At 47.8% G+C, this 12,652-nt stretch overlaps 1 protein-coding gene across 1 annotated transcript in view; it reads right to left on the bottom strand.

The window, feature by feature from the left end:
- ALK (ALK receptor tyrosine kinase) overlaps positions 1-12,652 on the bottom strand; it is a 682,206-nt gene that overhangs the window by 119,696 nt on the left and 549,858 nt on the right. Inside the window, exons 6-7 of the mRNA XM_077843727.1 lie at positions 10,482-10,613; positions 1,637-1,768 (exon numbers count right to left, since the gene is read on the bottom strand). Of these exons, the coding sequence (XP_077699853.1) occupies positions 1,637-1,768; positions 10,482-10,613 (264 nt within the window). The remainder of the gene's footprint in view (positions 1-1,636; positions 1,769-10,481; positions 10,614-12,652) is intronic.

The following is a 12,652-nucleotide window of genomic DNA, read 5'->3' as shown; positions in this document are numbered from 1 at the left end:
ATTGGGTTACTACTAAATAGTAGATTCAAATGGATCCAGGGCAGAGTAGCCAAGATAGGCCAGAAAGCCTAGAAAACATGTGACCCATCCTTGAGGAAACTCTGTGACCAGGGAGAGAGAGGGCCTCATAGGGTGGGTGGGTCACAACTAGAGTCTTCAAATATCTGAGGGGCTGCTTTGGTGAGAGAGGGAACAGGTTAGTTCTGAGGGGCACCAGGAGACAGTATGATCCATGAGCAGAATTTACAGAGAGGTGGAGCTTATCTCCGGGAAAGGAAAACTGATCTTGGATTTGCAGCAATCAGTGCAAAGAATTACTTTAGGAGGCAGTGAAAGCCTCTTATCATTAGAGGTATCCAGCCAGGACTGGACACTTCCTTGCTGTGGGTGCCGTGGGAGGTTACCAAACTGAGAGCAGAGGCAGGAAAATCATGTCATGCTTTGAGTTCCATTTCTGTTCTTTTCTCAACAGGGTGCTGAGGATGATGCAGTATGAGGATTCCAGAGGAGAAACAGGAAGTCTGGGGTCTCCTCTCTGTTGAGGGGCCCTGCAGAACTCTCCTGTGGCTGCGGTAATGCAGTCTGCATCCTCACAGGCCAAAGCCAGCTCACTCAGGACCAAGGACAGGACTGCGTGGGCTCTGGGATCCCCAGTGGTGGATCTGGACATTGTCTTCTCTCACACTTTGATCATCATCACTATTATCATTGATTCTTAAAGGGATCCCTGGGATATATGATCTCTGCTTGGAAAGAGAGGGATTTGGTACAAGGGGCTCTAGCTCCACAAAGATAAGACAAATGCAGGGGAGAGAAGGAGACAGTGAGCCCTCACCCTTAACTCCAGCTCTATGCTGCAGCGAAGTGGGCCACAGGGCCTGCCCAGGCCTAGCTACTGGGTAGAGCCCAAGGCTGGGCCCGTGGCTGGGGGTCTGGCCTCTCCAGCAGCCCAAATCTGGCCTCACTGACGCCAGCCTCATTGCTCCCTCATTCCATGCCCCAGCCATGTCTCCAGTGTGGAGTCAGCTCACCCAGGTGTGGGTGGCCATCTATTGAGTGTGTGGAGGCCTTTGTCCCTCTAGCAGCCAAGCATAGGCAGTGGGAGGATGGGCTCTGGCACTGGGAAGGTGGGAGTTGCTAATTAGAACTGGGCAGGAATGGGAGATGTGGCTGAGGAGGCAAGGCTCCAGGGAATGGACCAGATGTGGGGCAAGGTTCCCTGGGCACAACCTTGGGCCCAACGACACAAGGCCTCCCTGTGCCTCAGCCTCCCTGTAGGGGGCTATGGTTTTCCTGACCTCTCCGTGAGTTACGTGCCAGACACAAAGTAGGTCCTTAACAAACGCTTAGGGAATAAATGAATGCTTATTATTGTTGCCACCCTTCTTATCTTTTAGCCAATCCATCCAGGCTTTTATTTTAGGGAATAAAAGGTGACATCTATCTTGGCCTGATTTAATTATTCTGAAGCCCAGGAAGTCTGGAGGGAATTTTGAGCAAGTACCCCAGGGCAAGCTCTGGGCAGTCACATTGGTTTGCCCTGCAGGGGTGGGAGGTCCAGCTGTCTTGGGATAGCGCCCTAAGTCTCTGGTTTGGCCAGATGGGCACCAGGGGGAAGGAAAGAGAGTAGCACTACCTCGATGATCCTGGACCCGGGCATCCTTCAGAGTCCTGACCTGCCACCGGGGGTTGTGGGGTGTGAGTATGCCCTGGCTCCAGCCACAGAAGCCATTCTCGAAGTTGCAGTAAAAGCCAGCAGGGAGTTGACCTGCAGGGAGAGCACAGGGGCACGGTCATTTCTTGCACTGCCAGAAGCAAAAGAGGCCAATATAAAGTAACATTAGCCAGGCATGACCCAAGTATCCCCACCAACACCAGCTCCCCAGCCAGACCCTTGATGTCTAATGATAGTGATGATGATGAAAAGAAGCCCTGGTCCCTAACTTCTACATGTGAATATGTACAATTTTCTGATTTTCAGAAAAGAAAATACTAATAATAATAATAATAGCACAGCAACATGGGAATAACCCAGTTTTATATGTGACAGAAGAGAGCTCAAAAATATTAAGCAAGCTGACCAAGGTCACACAGCCAGCAGATAACACAGTTGGCCTTGAACCTGGGTCTTCTGCTTCTAATTTTTTTTTTTTTTTATGATAGTCACACTCAGAGAGAGAGAGAGAGAGAGAGAGAGAGGCAGAGACATAGGCAGAGGGAGAAGCAGGCTCCATGCACCGGGAGCCCGACGTGGGATTCGATCCCGGGTCTCCAGGATCGCGCCCTGGGCCAAAGGCAGGCGCCAAACCGCTGTGCCACCCCGGGATCCCAGTCTTCTGCTTCTAAATCTGGGCTCCTTATTCGGACCCACAATGAATATGACCCCAGGAGAAGGTACTATAATACATTTCTAATGGTCGACACAGTGACAAGAACCTGATGGTGGTAGTGGTAGTGTTGGTGGCACATGGTTGGGTCCCTCAATCACCCCTGTCTGCAGAGACACATATTGCTCACACTTCCCACTTACCCCCCCTTATTTCCCACCTCCCTTCCAGTGAAGGGAAGCCACATGAATAGCTCTGGCCCATGAAATGTGAGTGGAAGTGATGTGTGTCTTCTGGATTGAAGCTGCCAAGAGGCCCTGTGCAATTCTTCAGTCTCCCTCTCCCTGCTGAAGTGGCCAAGGGGAGTTCTTGTTCCTGAGACCGCTGCTGTTGGACCGTGGGGCCCCTGCCAGCCTGGGTCCCCAAGAGATCCTGTGGAACCCACCCCTCCGCTTTGGTTCATGGGTACTGTAAATGTTATGTTAGGCCCCTGAAATTTGGGGATAGTTTATTACTGCTCTAACCTACCTTATCCTGACCAAGCAATGCCAGCCACGGGGCCTTTTTATATCATCTGTTGGCTCAGCATAAAGGGCCCTGTTACCCTTTTCTCTTCATCAGGCTGACCCCAGGTCCCAGTGAAAAGGCCACAATCAGCTTTATGACCATATATTTCCCAAGTGCCCGCAGAAGGAGGAGGAAAGGAGAAGAGGGTCAGAGAGAGCTCACTTTCTGAGGCTTTATCAGGGAACTGCTGCAGGGAAGGCACCCAGCCCCAGGAGCTAGTGGGTCATTGCAGGCTATTCTGATAGCACCAACAGCCCCAGGCCAGGCTGGGGAGAAGCAGCAGGACTATGTCTCCTGGGCAGGAGGAAAGGTGCTCTAGCTGGACCCACCTCTCTCTGTGTCCTTCCTCTGTCTCAGCCTTCCCGGCAATGGCAGGCTGACAAAGAGGGCCCTCACGCTTCCTGGCTGTGACAGCACCTTAGTGAATTATTACTCATTTCCCCCTGATTCTCTGTGCATTTCACACAGAGGCAGAATTATAAATTAAAACCGGCTGTCACTGACTTTGAGCATCTCTTCCCATTTATACCCCCCTGAAGAAATCATTTTCCCCCCAAGCCCTGCATGTTCCTCTGATTAAAAATCCAAAAGCTAAGGAGATCTTTCTGTTTTATTTTTTATGCCCCCTCAAGGGACCCCACATCCACTTCTTTTGCAAAAACTAACTGGTAGCTGGAAGTGACCTTCCATGAAGCGTCCTTTACAAGCATGCTTTAAACCAGGGACCATGATGGAAAATTCTAGCAGGCAATGGCTCCTGGTAGAAGGAGGAGGCAGGACTGGGTTGAAGCCTTCATGGCTTATCACCCCCTCCTTCTTTTATGAGTAGAGGTAGAGAAGTTAGCCTCAACAGTCCTGGAATCCGGACACCTGGAAGTAGCCCTCACCTGCTGCTTTCTGCTGTGTGATGCTAGGCAAGTCACTTCTTTTCCTCAGAGACTTAGCTCCATCATCTATAACATGGGGGTAATATTAGTGTCTATTTCACAGGGCTGTTTTGAGGGTAAATAAGCGTATAGAATTTTGTAAGCAGATAGGGTTGAGCAAATACAGAGTGGTAGTGGCATTATTAATCATCGATCACTCCTGGTGCAGGAGACTTCATCAGAGCATGAACCAAAATACCCAATATTTCACTGGGGGTAGAGACAGATACCTCAGCTGCCTCTCTGAAAATGCCCATGGTAGCTCTGCCTATGCCTTCCACCTGGACAGGAATGAGGAAAACCATTGGCATTCTCTAACTTCTGGAAGACCATCCTTGTCTTGGTTCTGCATAAGATCCAGGGTGAGCTGGGATTGGAAACCCCTTTCTTTTTGGCTGATTGAATAAAGGGGGAGGAGATAGGTAAAATAATTAGGTAAACAGACAAGTTATGTGAATCTGAAAGCATTGTAGGGTGGAAGGGGATGCAGGAAGAGAGGACCGCTGCTCTTGCCAGCACGGCAGTTGTGTGCTGAACGAGAAGCCATGCCTGAGGAAACTGGTGGGGTGGTGGTGGGGGCATCAGAACAAAGACCTTTGGTGCATTAGGTCAGATTTGGGACACTGCTGCCAGGGCCAATGGCTGAGCATTACTTCGACGCACAGAGTTGAGTCCAGTGGTTTCAACTCCTTTGATTTCTCCTCTCATTGACCCCAAGCATCTACTCAGCACTGGGCATGCTGTAGGACTAAAATACTTATTTGCTGAATTAAAAAAATTTTTTATTGGTGTTCAATTTGCCAACATATAGCATAACACCCAGTGCTCATCCTGCCAAGTGCCCCCCTCAGTGCCCATCACCCAGTCACCCCAACCCCCCACCCACTTCCCCTTCTACTACCCCTTGTTCATTTCCCAGAGTTAGGTGTCTTTCATATTTCATTACCCTCACTGATATTTTCACTCATTTTCTCTCCTTTCCCTTTATTCCCTTTCACTAATTTTTATATTCCCCAAACGAATGAGACCATATAATATTTGTCCTTTTCCAATTGACTTATTTCACTCAGCATAATACCCTCCAGGTCCCTCCATGTCGATTTATTTGCTGAAGTAAATGGGAGTGAGCTCTGTCATCCAACCCTTTATTACTCAAAATGTGCTTCGGGGACTAGACACACCCATCTCACCATTGGTGAAACCGTTGGAAGTGCAGAATCTCAGGCTACCAGCCCCTTCACCACCTACTGAGTGAGAATCTGCATTTCTAACGTTTTCCAGGTGGTTCCTAAGCACCTTCCTGGCTGAGAAGTAATACCCTAGCAATCCTTTTACTTCATCTTACTTCATCAGCTGGATGGCCAAATCAGGCTGTGTGGGGGTCAATCAATCCTGCAAACATTTGGCAATTATGACACCTGATTCCACTGTAAGAGAGACAAATTGGTAGAGTCACAAAGATGTGGCCTCAGCAGGGCCTGAAGGAAGCTGCCAAGTGTAAACTCCAGGCCAAATGACACTACTTCTTTTCCTTCCTGTGTGACAGCTCTGTTAACATTTTTGATAAATATGTGTTATACACTTCCTTGAAAATATAGTCATGGGAAAAAATGCTAGAAGAAATACATCATCATATTATGGTTATCTCTGTATGTCTGAGAGGGAGGATTACGGGCAATAGTTATTTTATTTTCTCCTGTGTACTTTTCTAGATTTTCCAAATATTTTACAACCAATATGTTTTATTTTACAATAAAGAAATAAACTTAAAAAACTGTTTTTTTTGCCTGATAGGAAGAGAGTCCCCACCAAACACATGAGATTATTGAATACATGAAAGGGAAACGAGCTGCCTGTAATACTCCGTGAGTCAATGACCCATTAGGGGAGGAAGTCGAGACATGACCCTTTTCTGGGAAGTTACAGGCCATTGAGGCAATGCTTGACACACAGGAAACCCTGAAGACACCCTTTGATGGGTTCCAGCATCCAAGGATATCTCACTTGGATCAGCAATGTTTAACTGGAAAGAGGGAAGGAGGATGGCAGGTGGTGTGTGGCTTGGAGTATGCAATGTGAAGGGACACATTCATGATTGGACGTAGGGAAGCAAGGGCAATGCCACCTCCATTTCAGGTACCCTACTTATCCTGGCTTGAAATGTTGCTCAGGGTTTAGTCTGATAATCTGATTGAAGTTGTGTATGGACTTCCTTCTGGAGCAAGTATGGGAGTTGATGGGATACAACCTACTTTCTCATCCAAATTCCAACCATGGCAGGGCTTATGTAACAACCTTGGCCAGAGATTAGTGACCCTCACTCATGGGGGTTCCTTAGAACTGGACATTCCCGACAAGGCTTGGGTGACCACCTGTTTAGAGAATACATTCTAACAGATTCCAGACTACTTGGGAAGGACCAGGTGATGTCAAGACCATTGTCCTAAATGCATCACAAACATCAACACATCAGCAGGCATCACATTCTAAGTCATGTTACAGTTGAGGAAATAAGCCCAGAGAGGGGAGACAAATGATCTGAGCTCCCCTCTCCTGCAGAGAAATGTTGTAGCAGAACCCTGGACCTTCCTTAACTTTTCCTTTCCTGCTCTTCTTCTCCAGTAGATATGTACCTAGTGTTGTGCTTGGCACAGCCAACCACTGGAAACTCATATAAGAAATGAGACTGGCCAGTATTGGTTCAGACTGGGTCTGAACTGCTGCTCGGCCACTGGCTAACAGTTTCTTGGACTTTAGGTTCCTCATCTCTAAGATGGGTATAATAGCATCCCATAGGATTATTTTGAGGACAAAATAAGTTCATCTGCGAAAAGGATTTGGACAGTTACTGGCACACAGTGAATGCTGTGAATGCTCAATGAATGTTAGCCATCATCATCATGATCATCATCATCATCATTATCTTCTTCTTTATGAGAATGTTTTCTAGAATCAACATCAGTCAATGTGATAGGGAAAACTGTAATGATGCCAGACAGGATGGGGCACACTAAAAACAAAAAGGATATTTGCTAAGAGTACTGCCGAGATCAGAGTAGCAAAAAGATTGAAATAACCCTCCTTCTGAATTGAACTTCTCCTCCAAGCAACTGATTTCTGTAGCAAAGAACTCAGTGGTAGTGTTCTCCAGGGTGGAGCTGTCATTCTGAGAGCTGGTCAGAGCAGCTTTTCAAGTGTGGCTGGAAAGGCCTCTGGGCCCCAGGAACCTGCCCTCCATACGGGAGACAGGCTGTCCTCAAGCTTAGAGCTGGCCCTGTAAATCCATTAATGGCAACCCCAGAATGGTAAGAAAATGCCCCAAGCCCACAGTAATGGGCTGGATCCCACAGACTAGATGCTCTAATCATGGCTCTGTTCCTGACATGCTGTGTGACCCTGAACAAATCAATTACCTTCTCTGTGCTTTCATTCTCCCAATTGTAAATCAGGGCATGGCCGGCCTGAACTGTGTCCCAGCTGGGAAGTGGGAATCAAAAAACTTTGAAAAGGCAGAAGCAAAATCACACAGCTCAGATGCACTGCTGGAAATACTGCAGGGGCCGATAACTAGAGAGACATACACAGACCCCTGCCTGGGACAACGTGGGTGGGCTGGCTTCATTTTGGTCCACATGTACAGTGAGAGCTTTGTACAAAAGACCAGGAACAGTGTGGGATAAACAAAGGGCTTACCTGCAAGTCTATACTGAGTTTTATCTAAACAACCACAATTCCATCATTACTGAAAAACTTCACTGGAAAGTTTTATATAAAAAAGAAGGTTTTCAAATTGAAAAATGGATTTTCTTTATTGCTTCATTTAAAAGATAATAAATAAAACCTTTTCTCCCCCCAAGGGAAAGTCTGGCCTCCAGATGATGAAGGGGATAATGTTAACTTTTTTTTAAAAAAGATATTATTTATTTATTTGAGAGACAGAGAAAGAGTGCATTAGAGAGAAGTCACACCCAGGGAGGAGGGGTAGACGGAGCAGGAGATTCTCCACTGAGCAGGGAGCCTGATGAAGGACTCAATCCCAGGACCCTGGGATCATGATCCAAGCTGAAGGCAGATGCTCAGGCGACTGAGCCACCCAGGTGCCCTACCATTAACTTTTAAAAGCCATTTTGCAGGCCATAATGTCTTAGGGCCAGTGTATCTGAGAGGCGAGGTACTTGCTTCTGTGTCTGGGCCTCATGGCATCCCAGGCATGTATCCCACATCCGTTCCCTACTGTGTCTCACTCCCTGCCCCCCTGCTGGATTTTCAGCACTCTGAAGACAGGTGCTGTGTTATTCATCTCTGCTGTATTCAGGCTCTAGTATATGATATATGGGTTTTATAAGTGTTTGTGGTTTCCCTGGCATGGATGTGAAAACTTCTCAAGTGTGTACTTGGAGCCAGGCTGCTGCTGAGAACACCAGATTCAGAGAGAGTGAGCACTACTAGGCTGGGAGTCTAACTCTGTCCCCAACTCCCAGTGAGATTTCAAAACAGTAGTTTGTTTTGGTCTATGGGGACCAACTTTCCCAATTCATTTAGTCATTTTATATTTATTTATTTATTTACTTATTTACTTATTTACTTATTTATTTATTTATTTAAAAAGATTTTTATTCATTCATTTGACAGATAGAGAGTGAGAGGGAGAGACAGAGAGAGCACACAAGCAGGGGGAGCAGCAGGCAGAGGCAGAGAGAAAGAGGGAGAAGCAAATCGCTGCCCTGCTGCAGAGCAGGGAACCTGACTGGACTCGGGGCTCTATCCCAGAACCCTGGGATCATGACCTGAGCCAAAGGCTGATGCTTAACTGACTGAGCCACCCAGGTACCCCACATTTAGTCATTTTAAATCAACAAATAGTTAGTGCACCACCTATATGGTGCTAGGAGATATTGGTATGGGGGTGAGTACCAGATTTTGTCTGCCCAGAGAGAGGGAGACAAACATGGAAACCACCTTCATGAAATGGAATGGATGCACGCCCACTAGCCGGACAAAAATAAAAAGACATCATTCTAAGTGTTGACAATGTAGAGAAATTAGAAGCTTTACCCATTCCTAGTGGAATGTCAGATGGTGTAGCTACTTTGGAAAACAGCCTAGAAGTTTTTTAAAAGTTAAATACAGAGCTGACCCAGTAATTTACTCCTAGGTATATAATCCAAGAGAAATGAAAACATCTGTCCATACAAAAATTTGTACACGAATGTGCAAAGAGGCATAATTTGTAATACCCAGAAGGTAGAAACAACTCACGTGCGCATCAACTGATGAATAGATGAACAAATGTGCTATTAGTCATACAATGAAATAGTATGTGGCAGTAAAAACGGAATGAAGTATTTCCATGTGACTTAACAGGGGTGGGCCTTGAAAACATTATGAGAAGTGAAAGAAGTTAACAGCAAAAGAATACATAATGTATGATTCCATTGATATGAAATGCCCCAAATAAATTTATAGAAACAGAAAGTAGATTTAGGAGTTAGTTGCTGAGGGCTAGTGGTTCGTGGGGGAGGGGGTGCAGGGGATGTGAGATTGGAGGGAAATGAGGAAAGATTACTAGGGGTTATCTTTGGAGTGATAAAAATGTTCTAAAATTGGATTGTAGTGATGGTGGCACGGCCCTGTGACCATACTAAACAATACCAAAGTGTGTACTTTAAATGGGTGAATTGTATGGTATGTGAATTATATTTCTAAAAGCTGTTAATAAAAAATAATAGATCTGGTGGATGGATGCACCCATGGGGGAGTCTAGAGGAAGAGGAACCAACTATACTTGTTGGGGTGATACTTGTGGGAGGTTTCTCAGAAGTGTTGACTCGGGGGATCCCTGGGTGGCTCAGCGGTTTGGTGCCTGCCTTTGGCCCAGGGCGTGATCCTGGAGTCCCACGTCAGGCTCCTGGCATGGAGCCTGCTTCTCCCTCCTCCTCTCTCTCTATCATAAATAAATAAATAAATCTTAAAAAAAAAAAAAGAAGTGTTGACTCTGGAGGTGAGTCTTTTTAAAAATTTTTTGATTATTTGAGAGAGAGTGAGAGAGAGAGGGGAGGTGGGGCGAGAGCATGGCAGAGGGAGAGGGAGAAGCAGATTCCCCACAGAGCAGGGACCCCAGCATGGGGCTTGATCACAGGACCCTGAGATCATGATCTGAGCCAAAGGCAGGTGCTTAACTGACTGAGCCACCCAGGAGCCCTGGAGGTGAGTCTTGAAGGAGCAGATGTGACCAGAGAAGGAAAGGGCATTCTGGTCCAGGGGTACCATGAGCAAAGCCATGGAGGGGTGGTCTGATACAGCTGGCGCTGGGGTACATGGAAGCCTGGGAGGATGGGAGGGCCAGGTGGGTGGCGGAAGATAAGGCCCGGAGAGCGAGGGGAGTGTGGGCATACAGGGCTTCTAACGTCATGTTCCTAAATTAGGCTTTACCCTGTACATCTCTGTACCACGAGGATGCTGAGAGCATAGCTTACAAGATCTTGTTTGGTTCTTAACTTAACCCTGTCTCTTGAAAACTGTGTAGCTTTTGGAAGTCACCACTGAGAGGATACATGGTAAGGAAAGGTGTCCAAGCTCGCATGCCTGGAGCGATGGGGGCAGGGGGTGGAGGCACAGGCTGGGTTGGGGTGGGTGGGGCAGGGGGGCTGCATCTACTCACTGCACAGCTGGCCCTCGTCTTCTCCCTGGGCGCAGTCCTGGTGGAAGTCACAGGCCTGGCCTAGCTGGAGCACCGTCCCATTCCAGCAGGTGAAGGAGCTCTGCAAGGCCATCTTGGAGCCTGGGGATGTTCCTGGAGAGCACACAGACACACATGCCATCGGTCAGTTTGGGTGGCTCTGTGGGAAGGCTCAGGGACAGCATCACTCTGCCCTGTCGCATTCCAAGGTCTGACTGAGATGCACACATCTCAATCTGGTTACACGTGGGGCCAACACCAAGAGGCTGAGAGGAAGTCGAAGCCTTAACACCCCACCCCCTAGGCCACTGGAGGTTCCTCACTTTCTAGTGATGGCAAATAGCAGAGTGGCCCTAGGTTTGGTCCACATTCCTTCAACGCTGTGGGTTCCTCAAGCCCTGGCTTCAATGTGCCCGGTGGAGAGCCTGTGGGTGGAGTCTCATCTCATCTGCATGCAGACAGCTCTACCCACAAGGTCAGATTTGAGGCCCAGTGTATCTCCCACGTGTTCCTGACGCCAGACTCGCCGTGGGAGAGATGCTAGAAACCTGCAGCACTATTGTTAGACCAGCTATGTGATGCTGATCCTAGGCTTTGTCCGGCTCCCTGTCTCCCCATCTATGAAAGGAGGGATTCTGAAGATATTTCTCAGGTCCCTTCTGAAATTTGTATATAAACCATAAATCTCATATAAATCAGATTATCCAATGGCAGAAGGGAGAAGGAGCAATTTATAATGAACATATTAGCGGCTATTTCAGTATCGAGAACAATGGGTTATGATGATGAATTCACCTGTGACCCCAGAGAACCAGGCTTACGTTAGCCTGCACCAGCCTGCCCTTCTAAACGGGGGCATTTGCCTGGGGACCACCCAGCAGGGCCTGGGGGGTGTTTCTGAGTGTGCCTCCTGCCACCCAGCTGCTGGTTTGTGTGGGATCGGTGGAAACTTTGGCTCCTGTGGAGACAAGCAGGCAGGGCCCACCTGGGTCAATCCCTCAAGGCTGTTGGCCTTGTACTCTGTCCTCTTTTCTTGCTTTCTCCCTGTGATGGCAGGTGTCTCAGCAGTCTCCCCACCCCCATCTCACCCCCTCCATGCTCAGCTGGGTTGGGGAAAGTGTGAACCAGGACCCCACTTGGTCGAGTCCCACAGACTTTCTTAGCTTCACATAAGGGGTGGGTTCTCCAACCCTGGCTATGAGATTAGACTCACCTTTCTTAGGTTTTAATTTGGTAAAAACTCCCAGGTGATTGTGATGTGGGACCCTGCAGCTTAGATCATCTTTACTAACTGAAATTCCATGATTTTCTGGTTCACTTCAGTTCCCACTGAAACTATCAAGTCCAGGCTGTTTACTTCTAGAATCCTCTGTGTAACTCAGCACATCTGGGTCGGTGAAGAGGTTTGGCAAATCTTAACAGTGGGGAAATAGTTTCCCACTGTTTTCCCCAAAATAGTTTCCTAAGTGAGGAAACTGAGGCAGGGCAGCTGAGTGACTTCCTTAAGGCTAGTAATGGGGAGCAGACCCAGCCTGTTAGACTGCAAAGCTGCCCTCTCTAGTTCATGGGAGGGGAGCACTGTAAGTGGCCTTGGGCCCTCTTTCACAGGCCAGTCCAGGTAAGGCTCCATTTGTTAGGGGCTGGCACACGGGCATCAACAGTGTCGGGTGGGCCCGGCCTGGCTGGGGATTCTGTGTAACTGCTGAGCATGGGAAACACATGCCCTGCTTCCTTCAGGGGATCACATCCAAACTTTTTAACCTGCTCTTCCAGGTTCTCTGTGCTCTGCGCCCCCAATTTCCTTTTCTATCTCACCTCACCAGACCTATGCTCGAGCCTCACTTGGTGTCGATTCCATACAACCTAGTTCTAGGACATGTATGCGTGGTCCCGTCTTCGTCACCAGGTTGTCTGAGGGTCTAGCCAGTGCCTGGCCACTAGGAACATTCCTGAACAGCCTGCACACAAGCTTACCTGCCTGCAGTCACCCCCAGAATAATGGCCCCCCAGATAGCCATACCCTAATCCCCTAAACCTGTGATTATTGTACTTTATGTGACAGAGGGACTTGGTGATATGACTAAGTGAAGGGTCTCTAGATGGGAAAAGTATCTGGATTACCCAGGTGTGATCACAAGGTTCTTAGAAGAAGA

Source organism: Canis aureus, chromosome 12 (assembly GCF_053574225.1).
Source record: "Canis aureus isolate CA01 chromosome 12, VMU_Caureus_v.1.0, whole genome shotgun sequence".
NCBI lineage: Eukaryota > Metazoa > Chordata > Mammalia > Carnivora > Canidae > Canis > Canis aureus.
The sequence above is the reverse complement of the archived record's forward strand: the minus strand, read 5'-3'. Positions and strand labels throughout refer to the sequence as shown.